Source organism: Camarhynchus parvulus, chromosome 3 (genome assembly GCF_901933205.1).
Source record: "Camarhynchus parvulus chromosome 3, STF_HiC, whole genome shotgun sequence".
NCBI lineage: Eukaryota > Metazoa > Chordata > Aves > Passeriformes > Thraupidae > Camarhynchus > Camarhynchus parvulus.
This window is the reverse complement of record NC_044573.1, coordinates 30571817-30587295: the sequence shown is the minus strand read 5'-3', so window position 1 is coordinate 30587295 and position 15479 is coordinate 30571817. Positions and strand designations below refer to the sequence as shown.

General features: G+C 52.5%; 1 protein-coding gene across 2 annotated transcripts in view; it reads left to right on the top strand.

The window, feature by feature from the left end:
* TMEM63B (transmembrane protein 63B) overlaps positions 1-14879 on the top strand; it is a 48877-nt gene extending 33998 nt beyond the window's left edge. For both annotated transcript variants that reach the window (XM_030945005.1, XM_030945006.1), the window contains exons 5-24: positions 2076-2166; positions 2960-2997; positions 3744-3886; positions 4158-4209; positions 4496-4604; positions 5118-5188; positions 5969-6049; positions 6179-6302; positions 6397-6530; positions 6673-6810; positions 7086-7239; positions 7508-7614; positions 8374-8460; positions 9839-9904; positions 10044-10206; positions 10375-10480; positions 10615-10782; positions 10923-11038; positions 11262-11342; positions 12374-14879. In XM_030945005.1, the coding sequence (XP_030800865.1) occupies positions 2076-2166; positions 2960-2997; positions 3744-3886; positions 4158-4209; positions 4496-4604; positions 5118-5188; positions 5969-6049; positions 6179-6302; positions 6397-6530; positions 6673-6810; positions 7086-7239; positions 7508-7614; positions 8374-8460; positions 9839-9904; positions 10044-10206; positions 10375-10480; positions 10615-10782; positions 10923-11038; positions 11262-11342; positions 12374-12538 (2194 nt within the window). In that variant the 3' untranslated portion in view covers positions 12539-14879. The remainder of the gene's footprint in view (positions 1-2075; positions 2167-2959; positions 2998-3743; positions 3887-4157; positions 4210-4495; positions 4605-5117; positions 5189-5968; positions 6050-6178; positions 6303-6396; positions 6531-6672; positions 6811-7085; positions 7240-7507; positions 7615-8373; positions 8461-9838; positions 9905-10043; positions 10207-10374; positions 10481-10614; positions 10783-10922; positions 11039-11261; positions 11343-12373) is intronic.
* The last annotated feature ends 600 nt before the right edge of the window (positions 14880-15479 follow it).

Genomic DNA, 15479 nt, shown 5'->3' with positions numbered 1-15479 from the left:
TCTGCTGGGGAGTGCAGTGATGAGTGATGGGTTAGGAACATGGATGTGTCACGTGGTGCCCCCAGCCCCTGAATGTACAATACTGTTCTTTGTGAAAGAGGGCATCCTCCTCTGATGTGTTCTCTTTCCCTGAGAACCAGCAAGTGCCCTTGTCCTGCGACTTGTCAGAGCTTGCAGTAGCCATCAACAGTCTCAAGTGGCAACTCAGTCTGCACTGGGAGGTCATAGCAACCCACTTGCACCTCTGCATATGAGGGAAGTGATCACAGAGCCCTGTGCGGCTTGCCACCTGTGCAACCACCTCCAGCTTCATATCCCAGCAAGCCCTTTCCACAGCATGCCTGGCCTGCCCTCTTGGAGCCTGTGATTCCTTCAGCCTGAGGCTAGCTGTGCCTCAGATCCTGCAATTCTCCTTCCCTGGCAGGGCCTGCACCAAACCTGCATCATGCAGGGTCCCACCTTAATGTTAATTTGGGGAAATCTTGCTTTCACCCACTTGCACTGTCAGTGCTTTACTTTAAAAAGTCTCCATCCAGGTGCATCTGCTGTTGGAGCTCCCTATTCAGCTTTCCATCTTTGGCAAGGTGTTGCATCCTCTGTCTTCTAAACACTTCAAGTCATCGTGATTATTGTCACTGCATCCCCCTGCACAGAGCTGAGGTATCCTGGTTATCCAAATGCTCATGGTGTCATCATGCTGGGCTTTTCCCAGGGCAGAAATTTCTCTTCAGCAGAAATTCACCCTTGCTCCCTGGGCCCAGCTGTGAGGCCTCTGTGATTATAAAGAGCTGAAGGTTTGGGAGCTGGGTCGAAGGTGTCTCTGTCCCTCCAGCAGAGCAGACTGTGGGGCTGTGCAGTGGCAAGGCTGCACACCACTGTCTAATCTGCACTGCTGTAGTCCCCTGACCTTCAGCTAATCTCCTTTCCCCTGTCTCTATTACTTCCAGCTAGGAACTGGAGACTCAGCAGGTGCTACTCTGCTCTGAGAGAGGCCACGTGTCTCATCCACTTTCCTTCCGAATGCTCATGAGGATCTCTGCTTGCTCTCTTTCCCATAGTGTCATCCACCTCCTCTCTAGCACTTGTCTCTCGGCATCTGTTTCTCTGTGTTCTTGCCCATCTTACCCTCCTTGAGCCTGTACTGACTGAAGGGAGTCCATATTTTCATTTGGTTTTTTCCCCTTTGTTTCTAGCCTTCATCAGTCATCTGTCTTCTTGCACCTCCGAGATCCCAGGCTGCAGTTTGCACCTTGCAAGTGCTCTTTAATTTAGATCTCTGATTTCTTGCCTCCTTTTCCAGCTGCCCTCTGCCTCTGTTTGTAGTGGGGGCTATCGCCAGCCTTGGATGCTTCTGCTGCGGGTTCTTCATCTAGGTCCCTGCCCCTGGCTGGAGTAAAGCGGTTTTATTATATTCACCCCTTTTGTTTTCTGGTGCTTTAGCAAGGAGACATTCAGTCCTAGCTGTGTGTCCTGCTCCTGCTCAAGAGATTTCCATGCTTGGAGGCTCAGCTGAGGCTGGGAAGCAGGTTGCACTGAGCCTGGCTCCAGGCAGCTGATTTTTTCCTCCTGCACTGAAGCACTAAGGGTGAGGAGGACTGGTGTAGCAGGATGCAGCCCACCAGACTGCTTCCTTCCATTTCCTGAAGATGAGTGAGATCCTCCAGGACAGGAGCTGCTCCCAGTGCCTCTCCAGCTATGCCAAAGCCAGAAGGGCTGTGGCAGCCTCCAGTTCTCACTTCCTTTCTGTTGTCTAAACCCTGTGCTAAACAGACCTCACCTCTCCTCTGTGGCAGCCTCTGCCAGCCTCTCCTTGCAGGGACTGCCATATTGGGTGCCTTTCAGGAGGTGCCTAACAAGTAGCATCCATGGGCTAAGCCCATGGGCTTTGCCTGGCTCAGCATACCATCTGAGGAGGGTTCTCTCTTTACTGCTACCTCTGATCTTTCCTCTCTCCATCTCGCCGGGTGCAAACTGACCTGAATTAACCTCTTGTCTCCTGGGTGCTCGTGGTTCCTGGCCAGGCTGCCTCTTCACATCTTCTAACTTTCTCCCTCACCTCCCACTTGTCATTTTAGCGTAGCCTCCGCCCTGCATTCTGACAACCATGACCGCTATGAGCGCCTCACCTCCGTCTCCAGCTCTGTGGACTTCGACCAGAGGGACAACGTGAGTAGCCACAAGAGTCAAACGCTTTGCCTTTGCGGGGCCAGGAACCCACAGCTTGGCTCAGCCAAGGGCTCTTCAGAAGAAACACTTTTGCCTGTTCCTGGGCCTTAAGTCCCACATCTTGTAATGTGTGAGTGTGGTATAGAGCTCAAGGAACTCTGCAGCTCTTAGACATGTGCTAAAATAAATAGGCTCTAGATAACTGTGGCTTAACAGACATCTGTCCAGCCTATAATCTCAGCATTACAAACAATTCCTACTTGCCAGCTCTTCATCACGCTGGCGTCTTTCTCTACTGGCTTTTTGCTTGCTGAAGGGGAGGATAATGTGTGTGATGGAGAGGGGGTGAAGCTCCCCCAGGTGTCCTTTGAGGAGCACTGCCTTGGCCCAGCCTACCTTCCCAGTCCTTACAGGGTTTCTCTTGTCCAGCATGATGGCTGAAGTACCTGTATGCTGAATTTTCTGGGTGTGCCATGGCTTTGGAGAGCTTCCATATTAGCCAGGAGCCCATGGGTTGCCTTGAAGGTTGGGCTGCCAGTTGGCAGGGGAGAGCCACACAGCAGAGTCCAACCTGTGTTGTGCTTCATGGAGTAGCACTGTCACCTCCTTCACCTTGGCTTTTCTGTGGCTCTGCACATCTGGGTGCTTGTAGTCTGCCCCCCCTCCCCTGTCCCCCAAGCCAAGTATGTGGAGGTACAAGGACACCAGCCTGGTCCCTGGAACCTTTGAAGGAGGGAGGTGGTATAAAGGAGCACTGAGTGTAGTGAAACTGTCCTGTTTTCTTTTTGCACAGGGTTTCTGCTCCTGGCTGACAGCCATCTTCAGGATAAAGTGAGTGCCCCAGGACCTATATGGGGGACCCACATGGGGAAGGAGGGGCAGTGCAGGGTTGTTGGGACACCCACTGCAGTACAGCTTCATGAAGTCACTGCCCTTGCTGCAGCCCCCTCTCTGAAGAGCACGAGTGAAATTTGTCCTCTGGTGAGGACAAGCAAAGACAGGACTATGTGAGGAGTCCTAAAGCCAAAATAAGGTCTCACAAAGTGAGTCTGTGACAGGGGAGAGAACCCAGGCCCATGGCTGCCCCACCTCAGTCCCATCTCAGAAACTGTCCCCTGCTCTGCAAAGATACTCATCACCCTGGCACTCTTGCTAGAGGTTCTGTCTCAGAGGTGGCTATGAGGAGGATGCAGGGAGATGCCCTCAGCTTGATGAAGAACAGGAGTAGTGTCCCAAGCACTTCTATTCAGAATGCTGTGGGATAGCATCAGCATTTGAATGTTATCAGGGAAGGCAAGGCCCACCTGGGTATAAGGTGTCCAGTTGCCTCTCCTGAGGGACAGAGAGCAGGGCCATGGGGAGCAGGGCTGGGTAATCATTGCACAGGCAGGTTTCTGCCCAGACTGCTTCAAGCCTGAGTGCTGGGCTCCCAAATCCAGAGTCTGGCTACAGCTCTGTAGGGCAGAAGGAGGGGTGCTGTGTGTGCCCAGATCAGGAGGGCAGCTGCAACCCTGTACTTTTCCCCAGCACTTGAAGAAATGCAGAAAATTGCCTGACAGCTTTTCTCTCCTTGGCAGGGATGATGAGATCCGGGACAAATGCGGAGTTGATGCAGTGCACTACCTGTCCTTCCAGAGGCACATCATTGGGCTGCTGGTGGTTGTGGGTGTGCTGTCCGTGGGCATCGTGTTACCTGTCAACTTCTCAGGGGACCTGCTAGGTGAGAACAAGGAGCTTTTGGCTGGGCTGGGGCATCTGCTTTCAACACCATGTTCCAGACCATTGGGTAGCAGTGGAGGGCAGAACAGGACTAACACAGACAAACCCTAACTGCTGTCTCACTTTGACTGTAGTGCATCCACAGGATCATCCTGTGTAACTTGGGTTTTTTAGGTATTCTGCAGGTGATACTCTTGCTGTAGCTCACTCTAGTGGTGCTCTGTCCCACTCAGTATAACTGAACACATTTGTGTCTGCCTCTTTCTCTCTAGAAAACAATGCCTACAGTTTTGGGAGGACAACTATCGCTAACCTGAAGTCTGGGTATGTTTGGGTAGGGGTGGGATGGGTAATTGAGGCCCTCAAGGGGTGTTTTGTAAAATATTCACTTGCTGCAAAGCCTAATCTCCTTTAGGTTGTATTTCTGCCCCTGCTGTGAAGCTACTGTCCCTGCTCCAATTTCCAGGCTGAGCTCCTGGAATTTGGTTGTAGGGGATCTGTGTGCTATGCTGAATACACTCATACCCCCAGTGCCTTCAGGGCCTGATCAGCCAGACACAGACTTGTAGTGGCAACCTTGCATTGACCTTTGTGGTCTCCCTTGTGACAGGAATAACCTGCTGTGGCTGCACACCACCTTTGCTTTCCTGTACCTGCTGCTGACAGTGTATAGCATGCGCCGGCACACTTCCAAGATGCGCTACAAAGAGGATGACTTGGTGAGCAGGATCTGGCCACTCTCCCAGACACATTTTCCCATGCCCTGTGGTCGTCAGGTAACCTTGGCGACAATGCTGAGCACCTCAATTTCCACAGCAATTTTAGTGCTGTCATGTTTTGGCTGTTTTTATTCTGCCTGGCCAAAGGCAGGTCACCTCCAGAGCAGCAACCATGACTGCCTGTGGAGAAACAGGAGAGGCCTGCACAGGGTAAACATGTGGAAGGACCCCATTCTTCCTTAGGGGTTGTTCCAGCTGCTTTTACCTTCTTCATTTCTGAAGGGTAGCTGTGTTTCTGTTCAGGCACCTGCAGTGTAAGTCCCTAGCCTGTCAATCTGCAGTGCACCCAAGTGCAGAATGACTACAACCAGCAGAAGCAGAGGAGAAGGGGAGCCCTGGTAGCTAGAATTGATGGGGCCACCCTTTTTCATCACTGACGCAGGTCTTGGGAGGGGGTCTTGCTGCAATCTGGTCTTTTACACCATCCACACCTACCTCTCCTCTTCTTTCCAGGTTAAGCGAACTCTATTCATCAATGGGATCTCAAAATACGCCGAGCCAGAGAAGATCAAGAAGCATTTTGAGTAAGTCTCACTGTGTCCCTAAAGACTGCTCTGTAGCAGGGATGTTTTTATTAGGGTAGTACTAGTGTTATCTGGAATGGCAATAATACATTGAGAGCAGAGAGCTAAGCAAAATCAGTGAATACCTTTATTTTGGGTCGCTCACTGTTATTTTTCTGCTTCTTATCTGAATTTGAAGTATCCTTTGTTTTGTGCCTTGGGAAAGGGTCAGCCATCTCCTGTAGAGCCATAGGGGGTCAGTGTGGTAAGCAATGGACAGGGCATGTCTTAAGTCGTAGTTAAGTTCACAGATGAGATACAGGCAGGAGGTGCTGAAGCAGTGACTGTGGGATGTTGTGCTGCTGCCCTCATCACAGTCTTTGTAAAAAGTATGTCTGTTTCACAATGACATTAATTATTCTTCTGTCAGAACCTCACTGTCAGCGCTGTGGTAGAAAAGAAATGCTTTGTACCCCTTGGGAAGCCTTCTGCCTCTTTCTGACCACAAGTCTGTGAAGGCAGAGGGGGGAGTGTGGGGTCAGAGAGGCTCCTTGTTGCTACAGGGCAGAAGTCCAGAAAGGCTCCTTGTTCCAAAACCTCAGGGATGTAGCATTTGCCCTGTGTTTTACGTCAGCTGTAAGGAACAGAGTGTGCAGGCTCCCCTGCAAACTCGTGGTATGCATCACTGTGCTCAGCCCAGGACACTCTTCTCAGGGCCAGAAAGAAGTCTTGACCACTTGGAGTTTGCTTGAGGGGTACCTTTGGTGCCAGTTGTGATGAACTGATGCTTCTCACCCACAGGGAGGCCTATGCCAATTGCACTGTCCTGGAGGCCCGTCCCTGCTATGATGTTGCCCGGCTGATGTTCCTCGATGCAGAGAGGTAACCTCTATTTTTGGAAAAAAGGCAGAGTGGGCTGATGTTCCTGATACCCCCTCAAGTCTGGTGCCACAGAGCTTTTATGAGTCACCCTCTTTCTTTCCTTTCTTCTCTTCCGCTCTCATGTTTCAGGAAGAAAGCTGAGCGTGGACGAATCTACTTCACCAACCTGCAGAGCAAGGACAACACCCCATCCATGATCAACCCCAAGCCCTGTGGCCACCTGTGCTGCTGTGCCATCAGGGGCTGTGAGGAGGTAGGGGAGTGCTAGAAGTGTTGGGCAGAAGTTGGGTGTCCCATGGCTTGGGTCCCCAGATCATCTCTCCTCTGACCTCTGTCTGCCTGCTCAGGTGGAGGCCATTGAGTATTACACCAAGCTGGAGGAGAAGCTCAAAGATGACTACAAGCGGGAGAAGGAGAAGGTTAATGAAAAGCCTCTGGGGATGGCCTTTGTCACCTTCCACAATGAGACCATCACAGCCATGTGAGTGCAGATGGTCCTGCCCTCCCCAAGAAGGTGACTTGTCCCAGCCTTTGCTTTAAATCAGAACAGCAGCGCTAAGGCATCCCCTCAGCTTGTGCCTGCCAGCCTTTTGTGTCAGCATGTCCTTCTTTCTCTTATCCAGAATCCTCAAAGATTTCAACGCTTGTAAGTGCCAGGGCTGTGCATGCCGTGGGGAGCCCAGAGCCTCCTCCTGCAGTGAGTCCCTCCATGTCTCCAACTGGACTGTCAGTTATGCTCCTGACCCACAGAACATCTACTGGTGAGCAGCTCTGTAGGGTTCAGTGGCCCTGCCAGTGGGAAAGGGGTGCACCCTCCCTTTCTCCCTCTCCATCTGCTCCTTCAAGAGCTGAGTGAGTTGTTCTTGCTGAAGCCCAATGTGGCTGAGCTAGAGGTCTGATCTGACTGGGAGGGGGAAAGCCTTGGGCTGGCATCCCAAGTGCTGTTCACCAGGCTGGGCTGTGGTGTGCAGACAAAGCCCCACACCTGGTATTCTGTCCTGTGCAGCCATCCTGATGTCCTCTTTCTCCCTCCCAGGGAACACCTCTCCATCCGGGGCTTTATATGGTGGATCCGCTGCTTTGTGATTAATGTGGTCCTCTTCATCCTTCTCTTCTTTCTCACCACTCCTGCTATCATCATCACCACTATGGACAAGTTCAATGTAACCAAGCCCGTGGAGTACCTCAATGTAAGGACTTTGGATGCAGGTGCAGGGTGGGTAACACAGGAACCACCCCAAGGCACAACATCCCCGGCAAAGCTGGGGATAGGGAGAGAGATTGTCATTGTTCCCTGGGTCCTGTCAACCTGACCACGAGGGAGGTGCTGAGCCTGGACAGGGTGCAGTGGCAGTCAGAGTGCTCGGGCCTTGGCATCAGCAGAGGCAGCTGTACCTGTGGCTGGCACAAGAGCTGGTTCACCATGTAACGTGTGATTTCTTCTCTGCCTTGTTGCAGAACCCAATCATCACCCAGTTCTTCCCCACCCTGCTGCTGTGGTGCTTCTCTGCTCTTCTGCCCACCATTGTATACTACTCTGCCTTCTTTGAAGCACACTGGACCAGGTAAGGACAGCCAGCACCTCTTCTTATCTTCTTAGTGAGCTGATTGGCTGCTGGATGCTTCTGACTACATAAAGCTATGGACTGGATCTTTTTGCTTGAACTTCTGTCTTCCACTCCAACATGGTGTTATGTTGCACTTCTTGGGCACCTGGGGACTGCTGTGGACAGTTGTCCTGCCAGTCTTTGGCTGCTGTTGTGCAGCGTGGTTGTCTGAGCAGAGCTTGACAGGTCTACAAGAAGAAGAAGGCTGGGAGGAGTTGGGGCTGGTCACTGTGAGAAATGCTAGTAGCAAGGGAAGTCTTGGCTCAGATGAGCAGGCCTGGATGCTGTGCCTGTACCATGTGTAAGATGTAGCAGTTCCAAGGGAAAATCATTTTAGTTGCTCTGGCTTCTGGCCACAGGGAAGGCATTTGAATTGCAGAGCAGTAGAAACCTGCTGCTTGTGAGGCACGTTCCCTGCAGGACACTCAGTGTAACCTTTGTTTTCTGGTCTATGTTGCAGGGACTGGTGGGGAGGGTGTCACCAGCTCTCGGGATTGCAGGTCAGGGAAGATGATTGCAGAGCCCGTGAGACAAGGGGGAAGGAACGGAGACCCAATAACGGATTTCAAATATGCTGGAGGGAAAGGGGATGTGTATTAGGAATGGACAGGGTGGGATTTAGATTAGACATTGGGAAGTGCTTACTGATGGAAAGCCATTGGGAACACAGTTTATGTGGCTGGTGGGGTGAAAGGTTAACAGCCTCTCTGTCCTCAGGTCTGGAGAGAATAGGACAACCATGCACAAGTGTTACACCTTCCTCATCTTCATGGTCTTGCTGCTGCCATCTCTGGGCCTGAGCAGGTAGGAGTTGTGGGAAGGGTAGGCAAGTACAAAGATGTGGAGCACAGAAGGGGTTGAGATGCACGCCTGATTGTTCTTTTCTTTTTACAACATCCTTTCCTCACTGCACTGGTGCCCTGGCCACCATCCCCTTGGGAGACTGCTATTTCATTTTAGTTGAGGGAGAGCAGACCAGACCATACATGACTGGGTCTCTAGGACTTTACTTACTCAATCTGCAGATTGACATGTGCCATGATGTTACAAATAATGCAGCAAAATTTGGCATGGTAGTTGAGTACCTGTGAAAAGTCTGCTTGACATTTGCTGGTGAAGGAGGCATTCTCCACCTCTGTGCTCAGTGTGCAGTCCAAATTTTGCACAACACTAGTGAATTCTTCCTTTAAGCCAGAACTTGAATAGGTTATGCTGCTTGGCTGGGTGGGATAGTTTGGTACAGAAGTACTCATGTGTTTGGGTGTATGCCTTAAATGTTCCTGCAGTTTATAAATTGCCCTGTAGAAAACACTGATGCATCACCTGCCAGCCATGGGTGTGGGCTCTAGTGCTGAACAGGGGCCAAGTAGGGGAACAGTGTGAGGAAGAAAAAACTGGGGAGTGGATGGGGGGCAGGGAACTCTAACTGTGCTTGTTGATTCTTTACACATTGTGGGGTCAGGGATCTTTAAGAGCCTACCTAAATTCCAGTGGTGATGTCAGACAAATCTAGAGAATAAGACAAACCATCTGATAGTGGCAGAAGAATAGTCCTTCATCCCGCTGGGTGACTACATGTTTGCAACACAGATTAAAAAAGCCTTGTTGCATGTAAATTTGCATCTTGGGCAGGTGAATGCTCTCAGAATGTTTGCATTTTGACTACAAAAGAGACCACGCTTCCTTCTGAGGAGTCAGTCCCTCTGCTGTTGCCTGTTGAGCTCTGCACTCCACCAGTGTCAGAGGATTGGATAGTTTTATATTAAAAAATCAGAATTGAGGAAAATGGGATTTGTTTCTTCTAAGGGAATTTTTAAATCTCTTGTAGGAGGGTACCTTGTACATAACCAATTTCTTCTGTAGAGTCAGTCATCTGTTCCTTACATGGATATTGTGCCCGAACAGAGGAGAGAGGAAAAATATTGATAGGATCAGAGTAAAGGGATAAAAACATACATGAATAGGAAGCTTTAAATCCCTTTTTGAGTGTTGCATTGTTTAGTTCCATTGTATTTTTTTCTAATGTCCAGTTTACATAATTGCTGGTGACACACTCCACAGGGAACAATACAGTCTATGGTCAGAACTTTGGATGCTCCTAGAGCAGCTTCTACATATGTCCATTTCTGTCTGTTGCTGCTTCTGATGGTTCATCTTTTCTTCTTGCCTTCTTCCCCCACAGCTTGGATGTATTTTTCCGCTGGTTGTTCGACAAAAAATTCCTTGCTGAAGCTGCCGTACGATTTGAGTAAGTGGCGTTGAGCAGAAAGGCTTTGTTTACAATGGGAGGAGGTTCTTGTTGGCATCCAGAGGTTATGGGGACTCCCAGCTGCTGCCCTGCAAGGAGGGAGCACCCCTTGCAGCGGGCCGTTGCTGCATCTCCCCAGGTGTGTGTTCCTGCCAGACAATGGGGCTTTCTTTGTCAACTACGTTATCGCCTCCGCCTTCATCGGGAACGCCATGGACCTGCTGCGCATCCCTGGTTTGCTCATGTACATGATACGCCTCTGCCTGGCCCGCTCGGCGGCTGAGCGGAGGAACGTCAAACGAGTATGTAGCGGGGCTGAGGGATGGGTTGTGGCTGCACCCAGGGAGGGGAGTGCTGCAGTGGGATCCTGATGGGGCTCACCCGGTGCTGTGCATAGAGCTGGGTGTGTTACATATACCCACTCAGCTCTCAGGGTCCTCCTGCTGATGGGTCTCCGTTCCCTCCCACAGCACCAGGCCTACGAGTTCCAGTTTGGGGCTGCTTATGCCTGGATGATGTGTGTCTTCACTGTAGTCATGACATACAGCATCACCTGCCCCATCATCGTCCCTTTTGGTAAGCCATACCCCTCTGCCTCCCTGTGCCAGAGATGGAGGGGAGGCAAGAAGGCTGATGTGGGAGAGATAGTTCCTCTCTGTCTAGCAAAGAGGCTGATGCCCCACTCGTCTGTCTTTCTTCTCTTCTCCTAGGGCTCATGTACATGCTGCTGAAGCACCTGGTGGACCGGTACAACCTGTATTATGCTTACCTGCCTGCCAAGCTGGACAAGAAGATCCATTCAGGGGCTGTGAATCAGGTAGTGGCAGCCCCCATCCTCTGCCTTTTCTGGCTTCTCTTCTTCTCCACAGTGCGCGCAGGTGAGCACTGGGCTGAGATACCAGCCCTTAGCCTCCTACTGAGCCACTTCCCTGGCCAGGCTCTGATCTCGGCAGCCTCCAGCCCCAGAGCATGGTCACAGTCCTTTTGACACTGATACTTCTGTTTTCCTTTGCCTCAGGGTTCCTGGCCCCCACTTCCATGTTCACCTTTGTGGTCCTCGTGATCACCATTGTGATCTGCCTGTGTCACGTCTGCTTTGGGCACTTCAAATACCTCAGCGCTCATAACTACAAGGTGAGGCAAAATGGCTGGGTGCAGGACCCTTCTCCTTGGTAGCACAGCTCAACCACAAAGCAGCAGGGGCTCTGAGGGGTCCCAGCCTGCTCTTCAGCAGAGCCTGTCAACCCTGACTTCACAGAGGGGATAGTCCTGAGGCTGTCTCTGCTGCCTGTATATTGCTGAGGTGGGACAGCAAATATGTTAGCCTGGCAGTCTTAATTTCTCCTTTTCTCTCCAGATTGACCACACAGAAGTGGATGCCATGGACAACAGGCAGAATGGGAGACCTGCCACCAATCTGCCGGCTCCCAAATCAGCTGTGAGTCATTATCCCCACCTCTGTGCCCTGGCACACTCCCTGCCTGAGTTTGGAAAGGGGGAGGTAACTCCCTGTCTGAGTACCTCACTCCTCACTTTTCATTTTTCTGAGTCAGCACCTGGATCCTCCCAGTGAGGGTGGGAGGCAACTGCTGGGCACTGTGCCCCTCACCTGCTCTCGGTGAAGTGTAACCCCCACACACACACCCCTTTCCCGCTGCTCCTCAGATGCTGTGCATTTACTTTCCATCTCTCTTTCGGCTGGGACGGTGAATCCAGCCGGGTCAGTCTCCCTTCTCATTCTGCATCTTTGCACGCTTGCACGCCAGCAGAAGCTGTCACCCACCAGGCTTGTCCTAGTGCCAACACAAAGGCATCTCCGTGGACATTGCCTTGAAGGCCATGGAAGTACTTTGGGGACTCTTCTCTCCCCTGTCCAACGTTCTGAGACCCCCAGAGTCAGTTTTTGGAACTTCACCGTGGCTCAGCTGGCTCACTCCAACTGCTTCCTTCCACGAGGTTTTTGTAGTGGGAATCTATGCAGGGCTGCAGAGATGGGGTAAAGCAGAGCCTCCTGCTTCCTCAGAAGAGCAGGGCTGGGGTGTGCACATGTAATCCAGGCTCCCTCCTAGGCTCCAAACAGCTAAGAGCAGCAACATTTTGCCAAAAGGAGAATCCTTATAAGAGGCAGGCAGAGCTTTAAGACACATCTGCTAGCAAAAAAGGAAGTGCAGTCTTCCAGTTCACATGGGCTTCAAAGAGCCTGAGAAGCCACATTCTTTCCTAGCCCAGGTGCCCTGTCTCAGGCTGCTGGGGTTTGAAACACATCCGGTGTTTCGGGGCTAAGCTCCACTCCTGGTATACCCTTTCCTGGTATATTCCATGGAGTCTGGACACTTCCTTGCCCTCCCAGCATATCCCCACGCTCAGCCTCATGCATGGTGCTTAGTGTGTTGTGCTCTGCTTCCTGGAGAAGTTCCCTAGACTCACGTGTGTTTCTGCTCTCTCCCTGCCCCTTGCCTGCCCCGACAGAAGTACATCGCCCAAGTGCTGCAGGACTCCTCGCCGGAGGGCGAAGTAACAGAGTCGGAGGAGCAGGGATCGCAAGATGAGGAGCTCATTAATGCAGACGGCATGAATGACACAGATTTCCAGTCGTGTGAGGACAGCCTGATAGAGAATGAGATCCACCAGTAGGGACCTCAAAGGGCGGGAGGGGAAGGAGGCCCAGGAGCAGGGCAGGCTGTGCGCATGGAGACCTGGGAAGAGGCACCTGAGGGTGCTGGCTGCTGCCCTCACCCTCCCGCCCCCAGGGCCGCTGCCTTCAGTGAGGGCAGGGGCCCTGCTGCAAGCTCTCCATCTCCCTGCCCCTCCACCCCTGCGCCAGCCCGCTGCTCGGCAGGCATGCTCTTTACTAGCTACCTTCTTCAACGCATCCCTGGACCCCAGACTCCCAGAGGCTGGGGAGGAGGGGGCCAGAACCCCCGCGGTGCTGCCCTGGAGCTGCAGGGAGGAGGAAAGCTGGGTGCTTTGTGGGAAGGGGCATAAGGGGAACATTTGGAGTCTTCTGAGCAGGCGACTGTATCCCCTGTCTTTCTGGTGAGAAACACTAATAATTTATTAGATTTACAGGAAGGTGATAAATGAAAAACTTCAGTCAGTTTATTGGAAACCCCACCCAGGGTGGAGCTGGCTTTTGTTGCACCTTCTCCCTGTGCCTGCGTGTGCCCTTTCTCAACTGCTTCCAGCATCCAGTTGGTGTGGCATCCCAGGAGCTGGTCCAGGCCCAGGGGTGGTGACAGGCTTCCCCCTCACCGCAGGGATGGTGATGGTGACCCTTACTTCATGGTCAAGGGTGGCATCACACCAGGGAAGGGGCACTGGGTTGACATGAGCTAGATAGGCCCTTGCAGGGTGAGGGGTGCTGAGGGCATTTCTCGTGAGCAGGAGGAGGCGCAGGCAGCCTCTCCCCCAAGTCCTGTTCCCTCCTCCCCCAGGGGCACAGGCAGGGGTTTGCAGCATCATTTAAAGTGGCATTTTTCTTTGCACATTTTACTCCCCTTTCAGACAAATCAACCTGACCCCCATGTGGTACTGCAGCCCCCCTTTTGCTAGCCTGTGTCTGCACAGCAGGTTCAGGCTTGAGGGTGGGGAGGCTGTGTGGGGGTCTCCTGGGTGCTAGGGAGAGGGGAGAAAGGGTCTCAGGCTACAGGCCCTCAACACCCTGGAAGATCAGCACTGCCTTGTTGTAATGAGGCCCCATGGGCTTCCTTCCCTGAGCTGCTGCAGGGTTTTCTTCCAGCTGAGGTGGTGAGAGAGGGAGGGAGCCCTGGGAGAGCAGCCCCTAGGAGCTGTCTCCAGCAAGGACCACCATCTTCAGGAGCATGAAAGCCTCATGGGACTGTGCTGACTTTCTTCACCTGCCCTGACTGGTGTAGGCTCCCCTGCCACCACCCAGCCTGAGAGGGAAGTTGTTCCTCTCCTACCTCTTGCTCTTGCCCCCTTCCTGTTGATAGCTGTGTCCCAGAGGCAGGCAGGGAACAGGATGGGTGGGAGAGGTGACTGGAGCCCCTGGCACATGGAAGGACTGACCCTATTTAAAGACATTTTGTGAGGTTGTTTCTGGTCAGTATCAGTTGCCCTCAATTGCTTCCCCCTTACCCTTGTGTAAAATGTAAAGGAAAATAATAAATCCCTCTGCTATTTAGCTATATTTATTTCCCTCAAACCCTGCCACCGTCCTGTTTGGTGCTCATTGCGGACACTATCACCCTCCCTTTGCCTGTCATCTGTGGGTGCTGTACCAGCTCCCTGGGGCTGTACCCTGAGGCCCAGGTGAAAGGGGACGGTCATTTACCTTTTCAATCACCCGTGCTGGCCCAGGAGCTCCAAGCACTTTAATCGACCAGAACAAATGAACTGTCAGCCCTGCCCACCTCAGCTGCCAGGAACGGTGGTCACATCTTACAGCTTTTTTCCCCTGTGCCTTCCACTAGAGGAAGGGAACCGGACCCACAGAGAGCAGGTGGGGGGCTGCTCCAGGGAGGACATAGTTGCCTTTCCTACAAGACTTCTATAGGAATCCCAGGCCTGGAGAAACAGGTGGATGGAACAGAAGAGGTGTGGGTCTTCAGTGCATGGGGAGGGCAGGTCACACCAGCTTCCAGGGCTCAGCTGGGGCTGGAGCACACATGGGTGTGAAGGGGCATGGTGAGAGTCACCTGTCCCTTCCAGGTAGCGGCCAGGAATGAAATGAGCATGTGAGCTGAGAGTTCCCAGTCCACTCGCAGGCTGGGGCAGGGGAGATGTCGATCCTGCTTCCCTTCTTCTCACACCCACCTACTGCCCTTGCTCCTGGTCCAGCAGGTGGGCTGGGATGCCATGGTCTCTGTAGGTACGGCTGTGCTCCAGGGCTGCCTCTGTGGCTGGCAGGGCCCTACCCACAGAGAGCTGTGTATTCTGAGTGGCACTGTCTGTGTAGAGATGTGTATAATACCCTGTATATATTTGTGTACAAAAGAAAAAAGGAAAAAAAGGAGCCATTGTTTGCAGTCTTTTCTTTGTGGAGTGGGCTGGGGGCTGGGACCTGGGAGGAGAGGACCCCAGCTGCTGCAGGAGCATGCGTGGTGCAAAAGGCGGGGTGGGGAGTAGCGTGAGCACAAGCCCTGCCCTCCTGCCAGCAGCTCAGCCATGGCTCACACACTCTCGCAAAATGAATGGCTTTCCCTCTGACTTGCAGAAGCATCAGGGACTTCACTGCTAAAAGCAGGTAGAGGGGGAGCTGTGTGTACTGAGGCTGCAATGTAAAGAAGATGGTTTGGAAATGATGTGGTAGGGGAGTTCCACTGGTAGCCTCATGCCACGTGTCAGCCCACCCCTGCTGTTCCAGTAGCAAGTTACACAGCCACTCCTGCACTGTCCATTCCAAACCTGGACACCTGGTTTGTGTGGACAGCTACAGCCTTTGGGAACACGTGAGGGGTGCTAAACCCCTGGAGCACAGAGCATTGCTTTCCCAAACAGGATGCTGCTCATGTGTCAGCTGTGCTGGGACAGACAGCAAGCAGCCAGCCCCCAGGATGCTCCCTGCTGCTCCCTGTGCAGGCTGGATCTGGCATGCTTCCCAGGAGCCTGCTGC